A 23561-nucleotide genomic window follows, 5' to 3' on the forward strand; every position below is an offset into this window, starting at 1 on the left:
TTTTTTTTTTTTAAAGCAAGAATATAATTGATTTCTTAAACTTTTAATTTCAGATCTTAAGAAGTTACAATAATCTTCTAATTCTTCTATTGCAGCTTGCCTACTTCTATATACATAATATATTTCCATCATTGAGCAATAATCTAATTTCATTAATAATTGTTTTTCCTTAATATGTTTTATCATTTCTTGTAAATTATTTAATTCAAGTCTCAGATTATATTTTAAACAATTTAATTCATAACGATCAAGAAAACCAATATTATGTGCGTAATAATTTATCATGAAATTAAACATAAACATAATAAATCAACAATAAAATAACTATAAAATAAAAATAATAAAATCTGTAAATCTATTATTATTTTATTAAAATATTACTATTTTTTATTTATTTTAGTTATAATTATATTTAAAATATTTACTCATTATAATTAAAGTATACATTAATTTTCTCACGTTGATACTATTCTTATATGGTTCTCAAAACACACATTCGCACCTATGAATTTATGATATTTGCGACATCAATGCATTCTCATCTCTTGCTGGATTAAATAGAAAGGCTCATATAGATCATTTTATATTATTGCTCAAAAAAACTTCTTTCACAGAGTTCAAAGAATCCAATTTCAAGGGAAAAAAAAAATTAGCTCCAGGAGATGTGTTTTCGACGATAGCCAGTGAAAAAGAAAAATGATGGATGAAGAGACTTGGCCCAAGAAGTTGTGCAAAAAAGTTGACGGATACACGTGGAAAATGATACAGTACGTTTCATTTGAATGGATGCAATGTGTTTCATACGATGCATTTCACTCACTTTTCCATTTTTAGTTTCTCTCCTCCATCTCTCTCTTCCATTCTCCTCCATGTTATGAATCCTCCACCTCTGAAGCTGAACCCGATATGGGTTTATAAACCCTAACCTCCGCCATCTCCCTTCTCTGTGTCGCAATCCGAGATGGGTTTCTTAACATTTTTATAACTGTTCGACGGGCACAAACTCCCCTTTTCATCAATCCCACCACGGTACTCTCTCTCTCTAGATTTGATTCTGTTTTGTTGTATGTTTTTTCCCCAGTTACTCCTTTGGCTAGATTTATCTATTTTTTACGAGGGCTCCATTACAGTGGGATCAACCCTTCATGTCACGATGGCCCTAATCATGGGTTGGGAAATTCATGAAAATGAGATAATGCTTCTTGTTCTTCTCAAGGGTTTTCTAGATTTTTAATCCATTTGTTGGGAACTTAAAGGTGGTGGTGTACTTGAACAGTTCTCAAGGAGGAACGTTTTCTGGTAATTTCTCCTATTTTTGTTTCATGAGTCTAATCCCTTTGATGAATTCTAAAAAATAATACACCTTCCTGCTGGAGGATGCCTTTGATTTTTGTATATTAGGTGAGATTTTGTTGCATTCTCAAATGGTTTGTTTGCTGTGAAAATGAAATTGTTGGATTCAAAATTATTTCTCCTCTGGATGACATGGTTTAATCCTCAATGAAATTGTTTGCTAGGTTGATTTGTTATATCATATTCAAGATCATTCTTGAAAGACTAAATTGGGTAATTTAATTATTCAATCCTATGATCCTTCTGTTGATAATTTTTAGGGAGCTAAACACTGTTCCATCTAGTTTAAAGGATTATGTCTTCATGCTCTATGGTCACCATATCTAAAAACTTATAACTAGTCATAACCCCTTGTCCATTGTCTCTCTAGTTGTCTATATATGTAGTAATAATATGAGCGATTAAAAAGGCTATTCTTACAAGAAATAATCGAACTCTTGGCTTTTAGAAGAGCAGTGATCTTAAAGCACTGTTTTGATAAAGTGTTACTTTTAATGAAGTTTAACTCAATGATAGAATTCTATGGGCTTAGATATGGGGCAGACGACAAAATACTTTTGAATCTGTAGCTGTCATTAAGGATTAATGTCACTGGGCTTAGACATGGTTTGTTCACTAGGAAAATGAAATTTCTGGGAAGATGAAATTGTTGTATTCAAAAATATTTTAAACATGAAATGCAAGGCTCAAGCATTTCTCATTGTATATGAACACTTTTTTAAATCTATATTTGTAATTCCTTGTGACATGTTTAAAATGACATCGTTAGTTTCTACATCTTCTCTTGTTAATCGTTTGAGGAGGGACGACCCAAGGTGCATGTGCGGTGAGAAAGCTCCACTTAGAATATCAATACTCCAAGAACTCCAGGACGATCATTCTTTGATTGTCCAGAGTACAATACCTTGGTATAACATATTCTCATTACTGTGACCTGACGATTCATGGGTTTGTACAAAATTTTTATATATTAACATACTCCTCAGTGCATAACCAGGGATTACCACACTGCAACTATTTTAAATGAGTAGATAGTAGTGAAGACTGAGAAAAAGAATTGGTAAAGATAGAAGTTGACTTGCATCGGAAAGATGAAGAGTTTCAAAAAAAAGGGGAAGAAATTGTGAAGAGGAAGTTGAAAGTCCACAACAAAAAAGTTGAAATTGAAATACAACAAGCAGGTATACGGCGTGAACACACAATTTCGTGTTGATTGGGTTATTACCATATTAATAACTATGTACTTGATACTATCAAAATGAAGCCCCATTTAATGGGAACTTTGTACATTGTATGTTAGGGACTATTTGGAATGTTGTGTATTATGGAACTATTTGGAATGTTGTTCTGTACTATGAGAATATGTTACTGGACACAGTTTGATTTCTGTGGACTTAGACCGTGGTTGTGCTCATTGTGTACATTCAACACTTTTAACATCCCATCAACAAACGTAACATTTATCTTTGTCTTATATTTTGTTTTTGAAGTTGGACGTAGCCTTGTGACATTTGACGTCCGGTTCCATACCTTCTTTCCATGGGCACAACCGCATTGTTTTCCATATTTCTTATAATAAGAAAGTAATTCTTTTTTAGATTTGAACACCATCCCTAACTTGGGCTCTTCAATGTTATTGCTCGTCTCAGTATGCACTATATTTTGTGTCCCGAACTCATCGTCATCTTTAAATTCAACAGTATTAGTAACAGTGGGCGTAGACAAACTTTCAACCTCCTTACAGTCAAGTGTGACACTTTGAATTTCTTCCGCATTGCTTAAATTTGCGAAGTGTAAATCAATCGAAAGGTTAACTGATGAGTGAAATGAGGGCATTAGATTTTCCTACAGTTTACACCCACAAAACAAATCTATGTTTTAAATCGATTAGAAACATGGTGAAAATAAGTGCACTACTTAAGTAACAAATTTATCACTTGAGTAGTCTATGTAGATGGGTTGGCATTAGGACAAGGAACAAATGTTGGTAACCACGCATGTGGCATTGGTGGATGGCAACCATGTGTATAGTTTGAGAAATATGGATAAAATGGTATTGGTATCACCTAACATAAAAACCAAAAATGATTATGAAACAAATAATAGTCATAGAAATGTCCAAGCAGCTTAGCAAGAAGAAATTATGAATTTTTGGGGTGTCCAGCAACATCAACATTATGATAAGTACCTTCGTCTTCCTCCTTTGGTGATAAGAGGAAAGAAGCAGGCCTTCTTTAAACGCAAGCATAGAGTATGGACAAAATTGAAGGGGTGGAAAGAGAAGTTGTTGTCTCATGGTGGGAGAGAGGTATTGATTAAAGTTGTTGTTGTATCAATCCCAACCTACAATAGGAGTTGTTTTAATTTGCCTATTACTTTATGCAAGGAACTAGAGAATATGATGGCCAAGTTTTGGTGGGGACAAAAGAAATATGAGAATAGAATCAGATGGGTTAGTTGGGGGAAGGTGTGTGAGACAAAAGCTAATGGAGGCATGGGTTTCAAGGTTCTGCATTTGTTCAATCAAGCCTTATTAGCTATGTGATGACCCGCTTTTGCGTGTATTTTCACTGAAGGGTTGTTTTTAATTTAATTAATATATTGGTTTATTTATTTTAAATTATTGTGTTTTAAATTGGTTTTTAATTTATTGGATGTTGTGTTTAATTTATTTAGTTTTACGATTTTAATCTAGTTTTCGGCGGATCTGTTTTGGTTTCCGGAGTGAGGACTGGACCTCATTTATTTTCCTACATCTTTTCTTTTCTCTTTTCCCTTTTCTCTTTTCCTCTTTTCTCTCTTTTTCTTTTTCTTTCTTTTTTTTCCTCCCTTTTCTTCCCGTGCGTCAACCCCCCCGTGCGTCTTCTCTCTTTTATCCATTTCGTCGCCTCCCCTTTGACCAGCCAGTTCTCCGCCGTCCGGCCACCGTTTGATGCACCGTCACCACCATTCTCTTCCCCTTCCACCATAGATCATCTCCACCAATTTTCAGAGCCATCGAACCAGCCGTTAGCTTTCGAGAGCCGCCGGAAGTCGCTGCACCTGCTCTGTTTTTGCCCCTGTCGCTGGAATCTTCTTCAGCCCAGACCGCGGCCGTCCGGCCACCGTTTGGCTCGCCGCCAGTCTCGTTCGAACCCCCTCCCTCCGGCGCACCACCCCACCAAATATCTCCCCCATCAGGCCAGCCGTTAGCCACCTAGAGCCATTTCTTTCCCCACGGATTTTACTCCAATCCGCCGCCGTCGCTCCACCTCCGGCCACCATTTCTTCACCACTTCATCACCGGTCCCTTGCCGTCCTAACCCACCTATTTACGGCCTCCAACGACCACCGGAACAACTCCTACGAGCTTGCTTTCCGATTTGAGTTTTTCGGCCTATTTCCAGCGTTTTCGCCGCCACCCACGGCCAACCACCACTTCCAATAGCTTCATAATCATCCTTAGACCATTCTCTATCAATCCCAAGCCCTGGTTTGTCCCCGTTCAAAAATGGGTAATTTATTACCCACGGCCACAGTGAATTTTCACTGTTACGTTGCTTTTTCTCCGCCGTTTGCAACGCCGCAAGCTTTCTAAAAATACCGTATAGCGCTGTAAGTATTTTCCAAACCCTATTTTCAGATTTTAATATATATTGCTCATTCAATTATTTACTGTTGTTGGTTGTTGATTCCGTACTGAGTCCGAGGAGTTTCGGGGGTCGGATGGATGGAGGACGGAGTTGCCTGTTTATTTGATTTATGATTGTTGGATTATTTTATTATGCATTGTTATGGCATTACATGGTGCATGCACGTGTGTTTGTGGATTTATGTGAAAAGCCTGTGTATTGGCGTAAGTGTATTGCGGGTGTGTGTGTACCACGAGCCCAAGCCGGGATGGGTTATTATCTCGGTGGAGCTCCTCTGGTCACTCGGGAGCGGAATAAACTGAGTGATGTCCCCTGAGTTGTCGAGAGCGATGACGGGAGCGGGGCTAGGGGATGCTTGGCTACGAACGCGCCGGGCGCGGAACCGGGCATCGCCCTACTCACCGACTCCGTGGCCCTTCGCTGGCGAGGGCTAGAGGATGCTTGGCTACGAACGCGTGGGGCGCGGAACTGGGCATCGCTCGTTAGGTGTCACATGCGTGGTGGTACTCTACGGTGTGACATTGGAGCCAGGGTGTGCGGATGACCCCTAGGGGAGGTCATGGTGCATACAGTTAAAATTGGATAATGGTTTGTGAGGCCAAATGGGACTTTTGGCGTGGGCCAGATGGACTTCTGGCGAGATATTGGGCCAGATGGACTTCTGGCGAGATATTGGGCCAAATGGACTTTTGGCGGCCAAATGTGATTTTTGGCGTGTTTTTCGGAAAGGATATGTTTTTGGGCCAAATGGGATTTTTGGCGTGTGTGAAAAAAATTATGTTTTATGGGCTTTGTGCATTGGGCATGTTTCATGCATATTGTTTGAGTCCTATGTGTTTTTATCTGGTAGTGTTTGGGTTTTACTTACCTGCTGTACCATTTTGGTGCCGTAGCTTCTGGTGCAGATTTTGAGGATGAAGAGGAGGAGGCTGAGCCCGAGGATGCGGCTCCGCCGGGTTGCTGATGTTATGCTTTATATTTCGTTTTAAAACTGTATTTGTATTTTTAATATTTTATTATGTATGCTTTAAACAGCTTGTATTACGTTAAGAAAAATTCTGGTACTTAGTTATTGACTTTCGTTATCCGCTGCGTATTTCTCGTGCACATTTGTTGTTTTTACACACACTTGGCACCCGTCGATAGGATGGTGACCCGGGTTGTCACCATCCGGACGTCTCGATTTCCCCGTGTTCGGGCATGGGGATTTGGGGGCGTCACAGGTGGTATCAGAGCGGTTTGGCTCTGGGTAAAACCATATGTCCCGTAGGTAGTACCAGAATGTTTTTAAAGTTGTGTTTTAAAATTTATGTTTAGTAAAGTTGCTATTTGTTTTGTTTTATTTGTTTGAGCTTGTTTGCTTGTTTTTATTTATTTGGTTATGTTTTTGCGTGCTGGTTTCTTTCGTTTCTTGCCTTGTGGTTTTGTGTTTTTGGTTTTATGTTGTTGGTTTTATTTGTTTTCTTAAAAGGGGTCAAAGGTTGTGTTGTGGCAGGAAGGCGGTATAATCGAGGATACTATTATTAGGCATGAACATTTAGTGTAGTAGGTTTGAATTTTTCGCGATGTGGTTTGCTTGTATGATGTTGAGATCTGAAGGGAATGTCATGGTTTAGGCAATCTTTGTAAGGTGGGAACTCACGTAGCAATGAGGAGAGGTATTAGCTTTAAGTCGCTTAAGATGATTGAGGTCAAGGTTTTGTAGAATTTATGTAACGAGGCTATAGTATAGGAGAGTGTAGGTTCAACGAACTTTAAGGATGTGTTTAAGGGAATTTTATGTAAGGTTTGCGACCAGATTTATGCAAAATGGTAATTTGCCACCGGATATCCACTTTTCAAGACTTAGTGGATGTGGCCACTCTTGTAGAGCGAGAGAATAATCTGAGTATGGGCTCCCCTCTAGGGTACAAGAGGCGGAGTTTTTCTGGTGAAGGAAGTAGCTCGGGTTCGCCTCAGAAATTTGTTCAGCGGACCGGAACTCGACCGCAAGCAGCCTCAGGTGTACGTATGGGAGAACGGGTGCCAATTTGCAGAATATGTAATAGAGCTCACGGAGGCAAGTGTCGTCTAGATAGTAACCAATGTTTTGAATGTGGTCAGACGAGGCATTTTGCTCGTGAATGCTCTAGTCAAGTTCAAGAAAGCTGTGGAGCTCGTCGCAGTGGTAGAGCTAACCAGAGGCTTTTAGGTCGGGCTTGAATGTACGCAGTGACTCTTGGTACCGTGGGAGGCGAGGCTGCGGAGACTCAGAATGCTGGAGTCATGGCAGGTAGGGGTCTAATCTAATATTTAGTGATGAACGCCTTGTGTGGTTTGTTTTTATTATCGAGGCTCAGAGAGAGTGGCATGATCTGGGTGATCTTTTAGGGAAGTAGAATAATTGAGTTCTTTGGTTCCGTGGAGTTTATGAAATGGTCTTTAATGTAGTAGGTTGTAAGTTCAACAAATTTCGATGTTAGATTTTATGAAGTTTCGACAAGTTTTAAAGTTTGGGGCCTTATAGATTTTAGGAATATAAGTTTATGGTAATTAAGGTGTTAGGTTCGACAAGCTTTGGGAGGAAATAATTAAATTTCGAGTTTTAGATTTCGTGATTTGGATGAGTAATTTGGTGGCAATTGAGGCTTTAGATTTTACAAGCTTTTAAGGTGAATGATTTGGATTAAAACCACCAATCTTGAGAATTTCAGAAAATGATTTATTATCTATTAATGTTTTAGAATTTGAAAGATTTGGGAGTCGATTTTTCTTTTATAGGATGTAAGTTTCCTTGATCTTAGAAGTTCCGGAAGATGATTCTTATTTGATTTAAGGTTTTAGAATTGCAGAGCTGAATGACTGATTTATTATAAGAATTGAGTTCTTAGTTTTACAGACTTAGTGCTGTAGCTTGATCTACTTTAGTGAGTGATTAGCTTGTAATCATTAAAATGGGGTTGATTAGAGTTGAGTTGTTAATATGAAAAATTTTTCTAGGGTAGATTTCTTTGAGGATTGGCGGTAATGATCTAGTTCGTGTATTTCTATGAGGATTGAAGATATCGAGCTAGTTTAGAAAATGATTATTGTTAACTCGAGGTTGTAGTAATAGATTTTAGGATATGATTTTTATCGGTTCGGAAGAAATAGATCCATCGAGGTTTTGGAAACAATAGTTTAATTGTTGGTATTGAATTTGACTGAAGTTGAGACCTCATGTTCTGGAGACTTTTAGGAATGATTCATGTTGATAGGCAGATATAAATCGAGATGATGGAAATAGTAGTAATGGGCTATTTGTGTGTTGGAATGACTATTGGTTTCGGCTAAGGACGTATGAGATCGACGTGTGATAATGGTGAATCGATTGGAGTGTTCAGTCGAAACGTGTTACTCAATGGAATGATAGTTTGAAAAGACTGTTGTGTTTATCTTGAGAATTAATTGCGACTTGAAGTCATAAGAATTTAAATTGGTGAGGCTATATTTTTCTTTGGAGATCAAGTATCCAGTTGGGAGAATTGAGGATATGGTTATTTAACTTGAAAGAGATCGTTAGGTCACCATGTATGGTGTATGAGGTAATAAAGCAATAGGATCCATGAGTGTTGTTTAATAGTTTTGATGGATTGAAGATTTAAACAGTATGGCCTGTCTTGAGATTTATTTCTGAAGTGCTATTGAAGGAATTAGTTGTGTTAAAACTAAAGTTTTTGAGAGTACAAGTAGGTGGGTGAGTTACCAATAGTGTTTCGATTATGTTTAGGTGAAGTCAATGGTAGTTTATAGTGAGTTAGTTATTGCAAGATTAGATGTTATTCAAAATATAGGTTATGAGTTTGAAGTATGGGATATCAGATAGAAGTTATAGGCGCTCTCGTTGGTTGGCCGGGAAGGACTTGGGCCTTTTGGAGATGTTTCTTATCTTTACAAGAGACATGTATTTTGGGATGATATTATGTGTTTTCAAATTGGGGCCTGGAGGTTGTTTAGTACTGGTTTCTGTCATCAATCAATGGATATATTTTTGTGGAATCTTGATTTTCGTTTGGGGCAGCGATGGCCACCCGAGGAAGGAGTGGAGATTTGTGGTTTTTGGAAGTATATGATTCTCTATGGAAATGTGGTAAAGGTTTTCTTGTGGTTAGGTGTGGATTGAGCTTGTATTTCATGATATTAATTTTTGAGGACATAGCCTTTATGTTTTTTGGTGAGTTATCAGAATGCGCGCGAAAGCATGATTTTTGGAGATTCCTAGAAGTTCAAACTTTGAGTTGATTTTGAGGAATTAGTAGTGATTCGAAGTTTTAATGGGAGATTAATCTTTTGGTCGTGCAATTTGGTTTATTGATGGTTAATTTTGGAAGTGGCTATTAGGTTACCAAAGTTGGAATGGAATGAAAGTTTGGAAGGTAAAGCAAAGACGTCGTTGATATTAGTAATTTATGGTGTGAAGATAATAACCATTGGATTTGTTGGGAGTTGTATCCTGTATCTTAGGCGCTGGTGTTTGATCTTGCAAATTTCGAGGACGAAATTTGTTTTTTAAGGGGGGGAGGATGTGATGACCCGCTTTTGCGTGTATTTTCACTGAAGGGTTGTTTTTAATTTAATTAATATATTGGTTTATTTATTTTAAATTATTGTGTTTTAAATTGGTTTTTAATTTATTGGATATTGTGTTTAATTTATTTAGTTTTACGATTTTAATCTAGTTTTCGGCGGATCTGTTTTGGTTTCCGGAGTGAGGACTGGACCTCATTTATTTTCCTACATCTTTTCTTTTCTCTTTTCCCTTTTCTCTTTTCCTCTTTTCTCTCTTTTTCTTTTTCTTTCTTTTTTTTCCTCCCTTTTCTTCCCGTGCGTCAACCCCCCCGTGCGTCTTCTCTCTTTTATCCATTCCGTCGCCTCCCCTTTGACCGGCCAGTTCTCCGCCGTCCGGCCACCGTTTGATACACCGTCACCACCATTCTCTTCCCCTTCCACCATAGATCATCCCCACCAATTTTCAGAGCCATCGGACCAGCCGTTAGCTTTCGAGAGCCGCTGGAAGTCGCTGCACCTGCTCTGTTTTTGCCCCTGTCGCCGGAATCTTCTTCAGCCCAGACCGCGGCCGTCCGGCCACCGTTTGGCTCGCCGCCAGTCTCGTTTGAACCCCCTCCCTCCGGCGCACCACCCCACCAAATATCTCCCCCATCCGGCCAGCCGTTAGCCACCTAGAGCCATTTCTTTCCCCACGGATTTTACTCCGATCCGCCGCCGTCGCTCCACCTCCGGCCACCATTTCTTCACCACTTCATCACCGGTCCCTTGCCGTCCTAACCCACCTATTTCCGGCCTCCAACGACCACCGGAACAACTCCTACGAGCTTGCTTTCCGATTTGAGTTTTTCGGCCTATTTCCGGCGTTTTCGCCGCCACCCACGGCCAACCACCACTTCCAATAGCTTCATAATCATCCTTAGACCATTCTCTATCAATCCCAAGCCCTGGTTTGTCCCCGTTCAAAAATGGGTAATTTATTACCCACGGCCACAGTGAATTTTCACTGTTACGTTGCTTTTTCTCTGTCGTTTGCAACGCCGCAAGCTTTCTAAAAATACCGTATAGCGCTGTAAGTATTTTCCAAACCCTATTTTCAGATTTTAATATATATTGCTCATTCAATTATTTACTGTTGTTGGTTGTTGATTCCGGACTGAGTCCGAGGAGTTTCGGGGGTCGGATGGATGGAGGACGGAGTTGCCTGTTTATTTGATTTATGATTGTTGGATTATTTTATTATGCATTGTTATGGCATTACATGGTGCATGCACGTGTGTTTGTGGATTTATGTGAAAAGCCTGTGTATTGGCGTAAGTGTATTGCGGGTGCGTGTGTACCACGAGCCCAAGCCGGGATGGGTTATTATCTCGGTGGAGCTCTTCTGGTCACTCGGGAGCGGAATAAACTGAGTGATGTCCCCTGAGTTGTCGAGAGCGATGACGGGAGCGGGACTAGGGGATGCTTGGCTACGAACGCGCGGGGCGCGGAACTGGGCATCGCTCGTTAGGTGTCACATGCGTGGTGGTACTCTACGGTGTGACATTGGAGCCAGGGTGTGCGGATGACCCCTAGGGGAGGTCATGGTGCATACGGTTAAAATTGGATAATGGTTTGTGAGGCCAAATGGGACTTTTGGCGTGGGCCAGATGGACTTCTGGCGAGATATTGGGCCAGATGGACTTCTGGCGAGATATTGGGCCAAATGGACTTTTGGCGGCCAAATGTGACTTTTGGCGTGTTTTTCGGAAAGGATATGTTTTTGGGCCAAATGGGATTTTTGGCGTGTGTGGAAAAAATTATGTTTTATGGGCTTTGTGCATTGGGCATGTTTCATGCATATTGTTTGAGTCCTATGTGTTTTTATCTGGTAGTGTTTGGGTTTTACTTACCTGCTGTACCATTTTGGTGCCGTAGCTTCTGGTGCAGATTTTGAGGATGAAGAGGATGAGGCTGAGCCCGAGGATGCGGCTACGCCGGGTTGCTGATGTTATGCTTTATATTTCGTTTTAAAACTGTATTTGTGTTTTTAATATTTTATTATGTATGCTTTAAACAGCTTGTATTACGTTAAGAAAATTCTGGTACTTAGTTATTGACTTTCGTTATCCGCTGCGTATTTCTCGTGCACATTTGTTGTTTTTACACACACTTGGCACCCGTCGATAGGATGGTGACCCGGGTTGTCACCATCCGGACGTCTCGATTTTCCCGTGTTCGGGCATGGGGATTTGGGGGCGTCACAAGCTAAGCATGGATGACGAACTCTTATGGAAGAGCATAACTTGCTACATAAATTATTCAAAGCAAGGTATTTTCCAGACTCAAGTTTTCAGGAGGCATGACTAGGTTCAGTTTCATCTTATGTGTGGAGGGGGATATGAGAAGTAAAATAAAAGCTTATGAATGGATGTAGATGGAGGGTGGGGGATGGACATTCAATCAATATTTGGTCTGATTTTTGGTTGCCAAATCACAAGTTAGTACAAGCTTAACCCCATAGACAAGTAACACAAGGAGAAGATCGAGTGGCAAGCCTTATTGATGCTCATACAAATGGTGGAATGTAGAAAGGGTTATAGTCATATTTCCACCACAAGAAGTTGCAGACATCTTTAAGATCATGCAAGTACAGATGGTAGACCTGATTGTATTATATGGGAATATGAGAGGAGTGGTCTTTTTAGTGTGAGGAGTGCATATAGATTTTTCAAGTTTGTTGCACAATCTAATCAAGGGGGGAATGCTCCAATGCTGAAGCACAAAGGCAGATTTGGAAGTTATATGGAAGTTGAAGATCCCAAACATAATTAGAGTGTTTGCTTGGAGGGCTTCCAAAAAGTGGCTCCCAACCAAAAAGAATCTGAGAGATAAGAGGGTTATTATGGAGGCCTTGTGTCCATGGCGTGATGGAGCAGATGAGGATGTTTAATCATGCTTTTATTATTATGTCCCTCTATCCAAGATTGTTGGAAGCAGTATTTTCATGGTTTGAGGGTGGAGGAAGAACAAATAGATTTTCTGCATAAGGTGAGGAAAGTGTAGCAATTGGGACTTAAAAGTGAGCTTGAAAAATTATTCCTCATTGCTTGGGGCATATGGTTTCAAAGGAAATAGCACATGTATGAGAATCAAGTGCTCAATCCTGGTATGATGGTAGAATATGCTTTGTTTTTGGATGAGGAATATCAAGTAATCCTAGGCTCGACTGATCAGAGCATTTAGCAGCGGTGTTGATGGAGGCCACCTCAAATTGGAACTGTGAAACTTAATGTGCATGGGGCTACTTTTACAGATCAAGGTAGTGCAGATGTTGGTGTGATCTTAAGGAATGATAGGGGTGGAGTGATTCTATCAGCTAGTAACAGGGAAAGAGAGGTTAATGATCCAATTGAAATCAAATTGTTGGCTGTGCTGCGAGGCCTTTAGATCTTCATTCCTCTGGGCATTGCAGACTTGCTTATTGAATTTGATTCCCTCCTGTTAGTTAATGAAGTAGTGAGTGACAGAGAAACTATGACACAATTTGGCAACTTAGTCTATGAAGTTCAGAGATTGATGAAGTATTTTCCCAAAAGCATGTTGGAAGAAATGCCAATGAAGCAGCCCATAAGTTGGCTAGATATGCATGACATCTTGAAGACTTAGTTATGTGGTGAAATTCATTTTTTTATTTTATTGCACAAACCATTTGGGTTGAGTCTTTGATGTAATGTTGGATTTATTGGAATACAATTCTGATTTCCATATATGTATATAAAGAAATTTGTGCAAAAGTTACGTCTAATGAATCTTTTATTTCATCTTTACTTTACACTTTGCCACAATACATTCGCTACATGTGGAGGAAACTATTCATAGCTGTAAACATTTTAAATTAATTTATCTCTCCTCAGTTGCCTTTGAATGTTTTTTGCTATGCTATGGGCTGTTGTGTTGGTTGGGGTGACTCCAATTGATTATACACAAATAAGTATATGACTCTAATTGGTTTGTATATTCTTGTAGACGTACAAGAACCCCGTTGTATATACTTTGAGAATATTTTTATTATATAATCTCTTTTTTTAATTTTTGAATTAATTTATATTTTGGTTTAACTTATAAATTTAGATTAATTTAAAATAGGACATAATTATATAATATTATATGAGGAGATATTGAAAATATCAAAAGATATGAGGATATTAGTGGTAATTAAAGAACATATTTGAAATGAATAAAAAAATTAAAAAATATAATATTTAAATGATATAAAGAAAAAATAAATAAATTGATGAATGATATATTGTAAAAATTAATATATAAAATAAAAATAAATAAATTTTATTAATGTATTTTAAAAAATATAATGAAGACCAATTGCGAGTGATATAATGGATGAAGACCTGCATACACGATACAAAACCATCACTCTTTTCCTTCCTTCCGTTTCTCTCTATTCCCTCTCTCTCTCTCAAGCCGTCGCCGTGAGTCCGTTTCTCTCCTTGCTCTCACTGTTGCTCTCTCTATCCTCACCGTCGCGATTAAAAATTTTGCGATTGACAATTTCCTTGCACCTCTACCTCTGTGATCCGAGTCTTCTTCCTAAACTCCATCTTCCATCGCCTCACTAGGTAACACTACTCCTCTTCTATTTCTTCCTCTTGTAAGGTATCTTTTGCTTCCCTTAGTTTCCCCCGATTAATATGTTGTTTGCCCGAACTTTCGCTGTTATGTTTTGATTTCGTTGGTTGTGGGTATTATCTAATATCCGATTTCGGTCGCACAGGCCAAGAGAGGGTCTGCCTCCCATTTGTCGGTGTAAAAAGCATATATTCACCTCATCCTGTCCGAAGAGCCACTCGTTTGTTATTTATTAAATAACAAATAATTTTATCATACACACACAATATATATGAATCTAGACGAATAAAAGACCAAGTTTTTTACTAACTAATCTCTAGAGTTTTGTTATTATATAATTTATCTCACTCTAAATTATTTGTTTTATGGATATGAATCCGTAGATTGTGACCATGAACATTAATTGTTTAGGCTGGCCAAGAAGGTGCAATGGGAACTACAGAGACACCGCGAAAAACTGGCCTTCCTCAAATTGTTATACGAGATAAGGGATTGAAATTGGTAATTATTCCTTATTTTGAACTGTGAAGGTGAACATGTGATGTTATTTATAGCATAATTGATTCATGTTTTTGCTTTTAACTGCATTGTTGTAAACATTCTAATGTGGGACTGATGCACTTCCGAAGTGACCACTGAAAAACACCAGCTATTTTTTCCTTCCTGTCCTCATGATTTTATCTGTGTTGTATATCCGTAGAACTCTTAGAGAGTTGTACGAATTTACCATAAACTCATATCAAGTATCCAGAGAAAATGTGTATTGTTTAATATAATCACTTGAAATCCCTAGGGGTTGGCTCAAGTGGTAAAGACCTTAGTCTTGGTGGTATGGACCTTAGTCTTGGTGGTATGCTCCCTCCAAGGTCTGAAATTCAAAACCTCTTGGTTGCAAACAATCTCTAGGGCCATTGGACTGGGAGCTTTTCATCTTGAATTACCCTAGGTGCACTTGCAGGAAACTCTTTGCCTGTGCACCCTTGGGATTAGTCGGGATATTATTCTCGGACACCCAGTGTCAATAAAAAAAAAATATATACACTTGAGAAATGCTGTAGTTTTTCAAATTCCTGAAAGGACTGGCAAGTGGTGTTAGTGTGGATATTTCCTGCACATTTGTTCTATGCATTTTGCCTGATTGGATGGTTTCTTATCAGGTCTCCTTGTTTTCTAACTGGTTCTCCTGTTTAGTTTTCAAACAATAGCCTAACATAATACACCAGTATTTGTTTTTTTTGGCTGAATGAAGGGGGCAGGAGGGGGGCAACCAGAGTTGGCTTCCTTAGGCGGCTAATGCTAATAGTTTAAGGTTAATCCATATTCTGACTCAAACCTAGGACTTAGTACATGCAAACCGATTGGGAGTAACCCAAAGAGCATTGAACCACCACCCTTGGTGGAAAGAAAATACCCGAGATACTCAAATACAAAGTACTCTAAGTTATCAGTTCTCTTATTATTTCATATTTGATGTTTAGGTTGTTGATCTACGTGTGTGTCAGCTGAAATGACTTACATTGAGAATCCATAAAGCCAAGGCATTTGATGTAGGCTATTGGAGCATTTGGATTGGCTGTAATGCCTATAGAATTAAATACAAATTTCCACTGTGCCGTTATTGCCAATTCTCCAGTGTATGCTCGGTATGTAACTTCTTTGTGCATGGCAATCTATTGATATGCACAGGCGGAACACTGGGTTGATAACATGACAAAAGGTGCAGAAGATGAACGAACAGAAGTAGAATTACAGGCTCGACCTAACAGGTATGTATAACCGTATTTATGTTGTGGCTATTATTGGGTCATTGTATGCTGTTTGCCACAACTCTGTACATTTTCATGTAGACTTGGATTGGGTGCAAAAATTTCGCGTCAGTCCAAAGTTGGACCTTCAAATGACCCGCTTGAAAGGAAACTACATGCCAAGTTAAACATAGGGAAAAGGAAAGCTGCCCAAAGTGCCAAGGGATCCACTCCTGCGAGAGATGGAGGTGAAAATGATGATGACAGTGAAGAGGATTTAGACAGCAGAACAAGGGCATTTGACAAGAAGAGAGCAGCTGCTTCTGGAACTGCATTTTTACAGGCAAAAAAAACTCGGAAATAATAATTTACAGATGTCTATGTCGAGTCTTCTAGGGTATTTTTCTATTTTGTTCTCTGTTGTATAATGTTTATTAGGACTTGACTCTACAAATCAATTCTGTGTAGAATACTCACCAGGGATGCTTATGCTTTGTATATGTCTAGCAATATAATTCTGGAATCTATTGAGCTGTGCTCCATTTTAATGATGTTTACATTCAAGGAATTTTTTTTTTTTTTTTTTTTTTTTTTTTTTTTTTTTTTTTTTTTTTTTTACCTTTAACTAGGGAACACTGTTTAAAAGTTCACCAATCATCCGTGTGTTTATTATATAATTTTCAAAGCACGAAACTTCATTCGTATGAAACCACATAAGCTACTTTCTCAATTTATTAATTATTTAAATAAAAATTACTTGTTTGAAGCCGTATCATTCACTCTACTTGAATTATTATTCAATGAAAATGAAATAATATATGCCATTAAGTGAAACTTATATAAATGAAGAATAGTGTATCTAATTAAATTAAAAATCTTTATTTCTGTTAGTTGTCATAATGCATGTCATTATTGTCATTTTGATTTTATCAATTTTTGTCTTTTTTCTTTGTAAATAAAAGGAAATAAAAGGATTCATACATATTATTGAATTTTTGAAAAAATTAAGGAGAAAGAATGAACTTGAGAAAGAGTACCTTGACATGGTTAATCTCATTGCATGACATTCCATAAAAAAACATTTTGAAACATATTTACAAGATTTTCAAAGAAAATATTTTAAATAATTACATATATTGTTTTGAATTGAACATCTCCAAAATGCGCTGCGACAAGTTTATAAAATATCTGAAACTTTCTTGGAGAGTCACTCTACTAGCTGTGCAGTTGAAGTACATATTTTTCTGCTTTCGAGGAGGAGTTTCATAAGTTTGATGGGTTTCCCAAATTGTGTGCTCCTCGAAATTTGGAGAAATTTAGAGCAATGCTAAAGAACACTAAATATTATTGGCTCCTCAATATTTACGAGATCAAATCCAGACTTCCCAGCTTCTTTCATGTTTGCTTATTTACTGATGATATAAGTAAATGATAATATCCAACACAGATGAGCAACCAGAAAAATTCTGGGTGTGCATAATAACCAAGACCAGCTGGAACAACCATTTCATATTTTGATGTATTATTTCCAGCAATCCATTGCATAACACTCGGTTTGTGTGGTGAATAGTGAACACAGATCCTAATTTGTAGTCACTTCACCTTGTTTTATGCTACACTCATTTAGTTACAAATCACAATACCTTGGTAAATACAGCAGCAAAACAGAGAAAATAAAGAAACACATCTGAAAATAAAGACAACTGAGCCCAAAGAAGAATGAATAGAATCAAACAAACTCAAAAACACCCATCAAATGCTACAAATCTACTACCAGTACACCTATATTGTTACTGGGTCAGATGCAAACTTGATCCAAATTTTACTCTTGTATCACTTAAAAATCGCCACAGAAAGCAGTCATTATTTGTATTCTTGCAGGCCGCAGTTTGAAAACTGGATTTTCTGATCCTCACCCCTGAAGGATCCTTCGAATTATGATTTCCATCTATGAAGGCTCTTCAATGATAGTTATATAACGTTGACGATTGTAAGATATCTACAGGATTTCTGTGGAAAAGTTAAGAAAAGCCAAGTCAAATCATACCAAGAATGTCCAAAGGTCCCTCCCAAATCTGTGAATGCCATCTCTTTTCCCTGATGGACAAGAAAGTTGAAACAACTTGCTTTCTCACCACCTCGACACAGTGTGGGTCAATGTATGGCATGAATGCAAATAAGTTGATTGTCTTCTACAAGCTGATGCTGTTTCCATTTTCCAACTCAGTTAGAACGGAAGTATACTCACTCTCTTGATTTTCATTTGCACAGCCTAATATGATGTCTTCCATTAAGTCTTCAAGAATTGCTTCACCCATTTCAACACCAATAGTATCAATGTCAAAATGAAGATCCATCCATGTTTCCATTCTTCCCATGTCTTTTCTGACAATTTGGTCCAGAGTATGAGGCAGAGGCAGTGGTAGGAAATGCCAATGTACTCCTTCCCAGACCTCATGAATAATATTTTTCATGTTTGGAACTGGCCTTATGCTAGGCTTTATGAATGATACCCAAGGGCAGCAACCAAAATGGTGCTGACAAATCTCCAGTAGAACTTCATTAGTGCAATCAAAAAGGAGCCTCCAGTTATACCCAAGCTGGTTGGGAAAGCACTCTACCTCATCAAACAATGATGGGTCAAGAAGCTGGTCTGAAGCAAGGCACTTCACACAGAACTCATCCCAGTTCAATCCAGATGCTTGCAGCACTCCTTTGACGTATTCAAATATGACTTCCTTGTCTTCCATGCATGATTTTGCACAGTTAACTTCACTTGCAGTGGAAGAGTTTTGTTCTTCAAATTGAATCTGTTGCAGGGGTAGCTTGACTGAAGAATTGTGAATGAATTGATATTAGCGTATTATCCAAAATGAAATGTAAATTGTTTCAAGTCATTAAAATCTCAAAATGAATGCCTACCAGATGGGGATGTGGACTTGGTAGGGCTGATTTCATCCTCTGTAAATAGCGGCTCAAGAACAGATACAGGACTTGGCCGCTCTGGTATATCAACAGCACTTTCAAGATTTTCAGCTTTCTGGTTGATTACAGAGTTGTAAGGGGATACTAATGGAGGAGATGACACTTGCTTCTCCTCATATGATTCCTGCGAAAAGAACAACAATAGTTGTTAAGACAAACATGATTGATGCGGAAGACATAGTGGCTATGGTGGTGATAATCATTGTGGCAATGCCTGCGACGATAACATTGGTGCCAGTAGTGAGAAAGGTGGTGATATCTACCAATGTGGTGCTAGTGCCACTGGTGGAAGCGATGAGTCACAGAGCTTTAGAATTACGAAGAACTTTTAGCTGGGCAAGAATCCCCTAGTTTTGAGTATTTTGAGTTCTTTAGTAATTATATACTCAGGTAGAATAAACGTAGATTGGATCTCATCAACTTCATAGGAATTTAAAATCCATGCCTACAATTTTAGGAACCCAAAATTCATGCATACAATTCCTAGGCAAAGAATAGGACCAATGATATATCACCTGTTTCAAGCTTTCACAAAATTCTGAATCATCACAAATTTCAGATGTTTCAGCATTTAGATCATCTCTGGTATCTGAAGAGCTACTTGAATCAGGCGGAGCATACAGTACACTGATCTCTCCCTGAACTACAATGTCAGTTGATTTCCCAATCACTACAGCACCTGCAGAAATATAATAAAAGACTAAGCACTGAAGAATCCAGAAACAAGCTTAAAATATATGAAAAAGTTAATCATGGTAAATTGGACAATTTATAAAATAATACCTTCAGGACTCATCTCATCACTAATGGAAACAAAGGCTCCTTCCTCTCCATTACCATAAAAATGATCTTCTGGGGGACTTGGTTTTGAGCTAAGAGCTAGTACTCTATTAACAGGGCTGTCAGAAATAGACAACTCACTCTCCAGGTTTTGTGTTGCCTGATCTAGATGGCTGACAATGATTTCTCTTTTCGGAGACCATGTGTTTGAACTGACCTCCTGAAGTTTATCCGAGGCAGAAATCCTCATCTGAGAAGTTACGAATTTATCCTCCCAGTTCCTTCCAGGACTGCTAGTGGGAGTCAGGTTGTACTCAGGAAGAGAGAGAATCCTGCCAAGGGTTCTAGGAACGTGTTTGCTTGAAAAATCTACACCTTCATCCCCGTTGCTCAGCAGTTCAGATAGATGTTTCTTGGCTTCAACATAGATATTAGATACCCTTTGCTTGGGATAACCATCAGTTTCATGTTCCATGCTTATTTCAGGATCTTTCAGTTTGCCAGTCACGCCTCCTTTGTTAACGCCAACAGCAGGCCCAACAATTCTTTCCGTATAGAAACGATCTGTACTTGGAGAACTTTTCCCAGTGTTTTCTTTATCAATTTCCGTGTTACTATCTCTCAAACTTGGAAGATCTTGAGGAAAATTATTAGAAACAGAAATTGTAGAGATTCCACTCCATTCCTTTCCCATGGCACTTTTCAACCTTCTTTTAATTTCAGTAAGAAAAAAGAGTGCACCAACTCTCTCAGTTGAAGCTTTATCTCCAACAATGCAATGCGGTTCGGGTGATGAGCCAGCACCAAATTCAGTTTTAGAATTTCGCAAGCCTGCCGGTCCAGGCTTCAAAATAACAATTCTATTTGAAGCTTCAGGATTCCCATTTTGTTTTGACGGGCTTCTTTCCTGAGACTTGACTTTTCTCCCAAAATAGTTACGCTGCTGCTTATGATCGACACCCTCCTTAGCTTGTCTTAAGCCACTGAGCTCCAGATCTGACAAGTTGGATTCAGGAACTGACTTGGGTTCTTTGCCTTTCTCTATCTGAGTGTCCTTTAACTTTAGAACATATTTCGCCATCAGCGAGTCTGGGTCTTGCACCAGTTTCTGAAACAATTCCTCATCTGAACTTAAAACCTCAAGACCACCAACAACTCCTTTGGAGTGGTGGATTTTCCCATATTCTTTGTGATGTTTCACATTAACAGACTTCTGATTTATAAGGTCCTTTATTTCCTCTCTCAATCCGTCAAAATCAAACTGCTTCTGGTTTGATGGCATTTGAACTTCATCATCCTGATCATGCTCCATGGAACTTAAACTCTTTTGATGGATCCAGCGGCAGAACTCTTCCATTATATCATCTATGCGATTATTTTCTATTGATTGTTTCCCTGCATACTCATTACAAGAGCATTCTGATACCAAGTTTTTCAAAGCATCCAAGTCATGGTTGTCCATATCACAGCTTTTCTTGCGAGTCTTTTTTGTTCTCTTGTGGTCGGTCTTTATGTTGCTCTCATGTCCCAATTTACTAGGTTTTGGTTCTACTTCAGCATCGCTATTCTTCTTCTTCAGGTCCTGCTCAATGAACATCTCCTCTTCCATTAGTTTCTTCACACTAGGCTTACCTACAGGTGTTGTACTCTCTTTACCATCCTGGAACATTTAGAATTTAATACTATCAAATTTATGTGCATACCAATAACTTAATTTCGCAAGAAAGTTCCACATTAAAGTTACTAAGTTCACATTTGGATACGGGGCTAAAATGACAAGACTTACAAGGGTGCCTTGATTATTGCCATCCAAGATGGTCAAAACCTCAAACTTGTTACTTGAATATCCAGCGTCTGCAGAAAGAAGAACAAATTCCAACAATTGCAAGAATTAATATCCTTCAATGAGTTTCATGGGAATCTCCTACTTTCTAACTATAATCCGGATTCAAAATGAAAACAATGTAAATTGACGACATGTTTGACAATAACATATGCTCCTGCAATATACCTATAATACACAGACCCAGACACCACACGTGAACACAGGTACTTACCAATTCATGTCAGTCCAAATAAGTTTTTTAACCGGTAGTATTTGAAAAGGCCTTGTATGTTAAAAGTAGCAATTTGTTGAACCAAACACATTCCATACACATATTTGTATATATCTATCTTTCAGTTCTTAGTGAACCAATTTCTTACCGGTGTCATGCCTGCTCCCACGACTCTTATCTGAAAGCAGCCTCTGAGTTGAGCGACCCTGGCGGAAGTCAAAGATGCTGATCAAGCCCCACATACAGCCTGACTGATCTTTTCTATACCGCAGTGGGAGTCTTTGGGACCTCTTCCCCATAATGACCGAGTGATCCTTGAAGTTTATTTCGTCTTTAATAAAAATTACACACTGGTAATGGCCACATTAAACCTGATAACCAGAAAAGTGGGATAAAAAATAAAACAGTTAAAAGTATGTTAAACAGGTATAATTAATCCCCTTCTCATGACTCTAGGGTCACATTTTCTGTTTAATTTACACTGGACTCAAACAGAAATACTATATTGGACATGCAAATCAAGGTACAACTACAAGAATTTTGGTTTCCATTGATGAGATGCAAAATGATCATACAAACTCTAGTCAGTTTCCATTTTCAGTATAATGATTGAAGACAACAGTGATTATTAAGAAATGCCATGCATAAAAGAAGTACCTCAAATATAGAGCTTTTAAATTCAGTATGTCAATGAATAGCAATTGCAGTCGGATAAATCTCCCAGAGAAAAACAAGCAGATTCCAATTTCAACTCCTCACGCTTTCAACTGAGTAAAGAGCATGGCACTAAGGCTTGCTTTGGATGGCAAGGTATCAAAGCCTTCTTTTTTCACCCATAAGCCTTAAACAGCTCCTCACATACTTTACAAACGCTCAAACTTCCCATTTATCTGCTCTTCCCTTCAAAGAAATGACCATTTGAGATAACTTTATCCCCTCTACCATTAGCAATCCCAACCTGGTCACAGGTCAACAATATTCACCATCAAATTTAATGGAAAAGACTGATCGATGAACAACTCTGCGGAAAAAAAGTGATCAAAACCTTCAGGGAGACAAAAGCCTTTATCTGAAACTGAGAAACCCAAATCTCATAACCGTCAGTTCAATCCAACTTTGGGGACTTGAGCACAATTGGATTGATTCTGGAAATTTGTTTACTTTCGCTCTACAAAAACTAATTTAATTGCTAATGCTTAAGCCGCTAAAAGAACAATACAGAATGGAAAAGTAAAAATTCCAATGATCTCCACAAGCTTGAAACGCTCAAATCCTCCAATTTGCAAAGTCAGGATCCAAAGCTTCTCCCAAAAACTCCACCCAATGTCAAAGCTTCAGGAACCGAAAGAGAACCCCAGTTTGACCCCTATAGATTTCCAAAATATAAAGCTTCCTATACACGCCCAGATGATTTTTTTTCAGCAACTTCTACCAAAAACAAAGACTTTTAGTCTTTTACCATGTGGCATCTTTGTGACAGCCAAAAAGAGAGGCTCAGATGCTTATCTTGCACCGACCCTTTATTTTTCTATGCAGAATTTCTCAAATGGGGCAGCCATTAAAGACTGAGAAAAGTGGTGGTGAGGTATTGAAAGGGAGAGGAGAAAGCTTTACAATGTTGTTGGCTGACAGTAGAAGAATACGTGACAGTTGGGGTAGGATTGCTGGGCCCATTGTGTGTGTGTGCGAGAGAGAGAGAGAGAGAGAGAGAGAGCTTTGTCCGTAAGGAAAGTTTGGGCAGTCTGCATTTTGTTTTGCTGCAGTTCCATCGTCCAGCATCATCAAATTCACCACCACTTTCTGAGCGTCTCTCCCTCTTTGCGTGTGAAATCCTCTCTCATTCTCGTCACTTTCTGCTG

General features: G+C 38.6%; 2 protein-coding genes and 1 long non-coding RNA gene across 5 annotated transcripts; 2 read left to right on the plus strand and 1 right to left on the minus strand.

Moving 5' to 3' along the window:
* The first annotated feature begins 613 nt into the window (after window positions 1-613).
* LOC122298794 lies at window positions 614-2767 on the plus strand. 2 transcript variants are annotated; one of them, XR_006239516.1, is made up of 3 exons: window positions 614-1029; window positions 1131-2261; window positions 2351-2767. It is a non-coding gene; the product is annotated as an uncharacterized LOC122298794 (long non-coding RNA). The 2 variants fall into 2 exon arrangements; XR_006239515.1 differs by having other exon boundaries at window positions 617-1029; window positions 1257-2261.
* Window positions 2768-13898: 11131 nt separating this feature from the next.
* LOC122298805 lies at window positions 13899-16448 on the plus strand. 2 transcript variants are annotated; one of them, XM_043108663.1, is made up of 4 exons: window positions 13899-14125; window positions 14519-14636; window positions 15822-15901; window positions 15983-16448. In XM_043108663.1, the coding sequence occupies exons 2-4, from the start codon at window positions 14565-14567 to the stop codon at window positions 16242-16244; spliced, it is 414 nt and encodes a 137-aa protein (XP_042964597.1). In that variant the 5' UTR covers window positions 13899-14125; window positions 14519-14564; the 3' UTR covers window positions 16245-16448. The 2 variants fall into 2 exon arrangements, with proteins under 2 accessions (XP_042964597.1, XP_042964594.1); XM_043108660.1 differs by having other exon boundaries at window positions 13900-14125; window positions 14547-14636.
* A 926-nt stretch (window positions 16449-17374) lies between these two features.
* LOC122298798 lies at window positions 17375-23506 on the minus strand. The gene is made up of 8 exons (XM_043108655.1): window positions 22748-23506; window positions 22360-22660; window positions 21851-22073; window positions 21432-21499; window positions 19649-21305; window positions 19381-19544; window positions 18803-18989; window positions 17375-18710 (listed from the first exon to the last, which is right to left on the minus strand). The coding sequence occupies exons 3-8, from the start codon at window positions 21999-22001 to the stop codon at window positions 18073-18075; spliced, it is 2865 nt and encodes a 954-aa protein (XP_042964589.1). The 5' UTR covers window positions 22002-22073; window positions 22360-22660; window positions 22748-23506; the 3' UTR covers window positions 17375-18072.
* Between the last annotated feature and the right edge of the window lie 55 nt (window positions 23507-23561).

This window comes from Carya illinoinensis, chromosome 2 (genome assembly GCF_018687715.1).
Source record: "Carya illinoinensis cultivar Pawnee chromosome 2, C.illinoinensisPawnee_v1, whole genome shotgun sequence".
Lineage (NCBI taxonomy): Eukaryota > Viridiplantae > Streptophyta > Magnoliopsida > Fagales > Juglandaceae > Carya > Carya illinoinensis.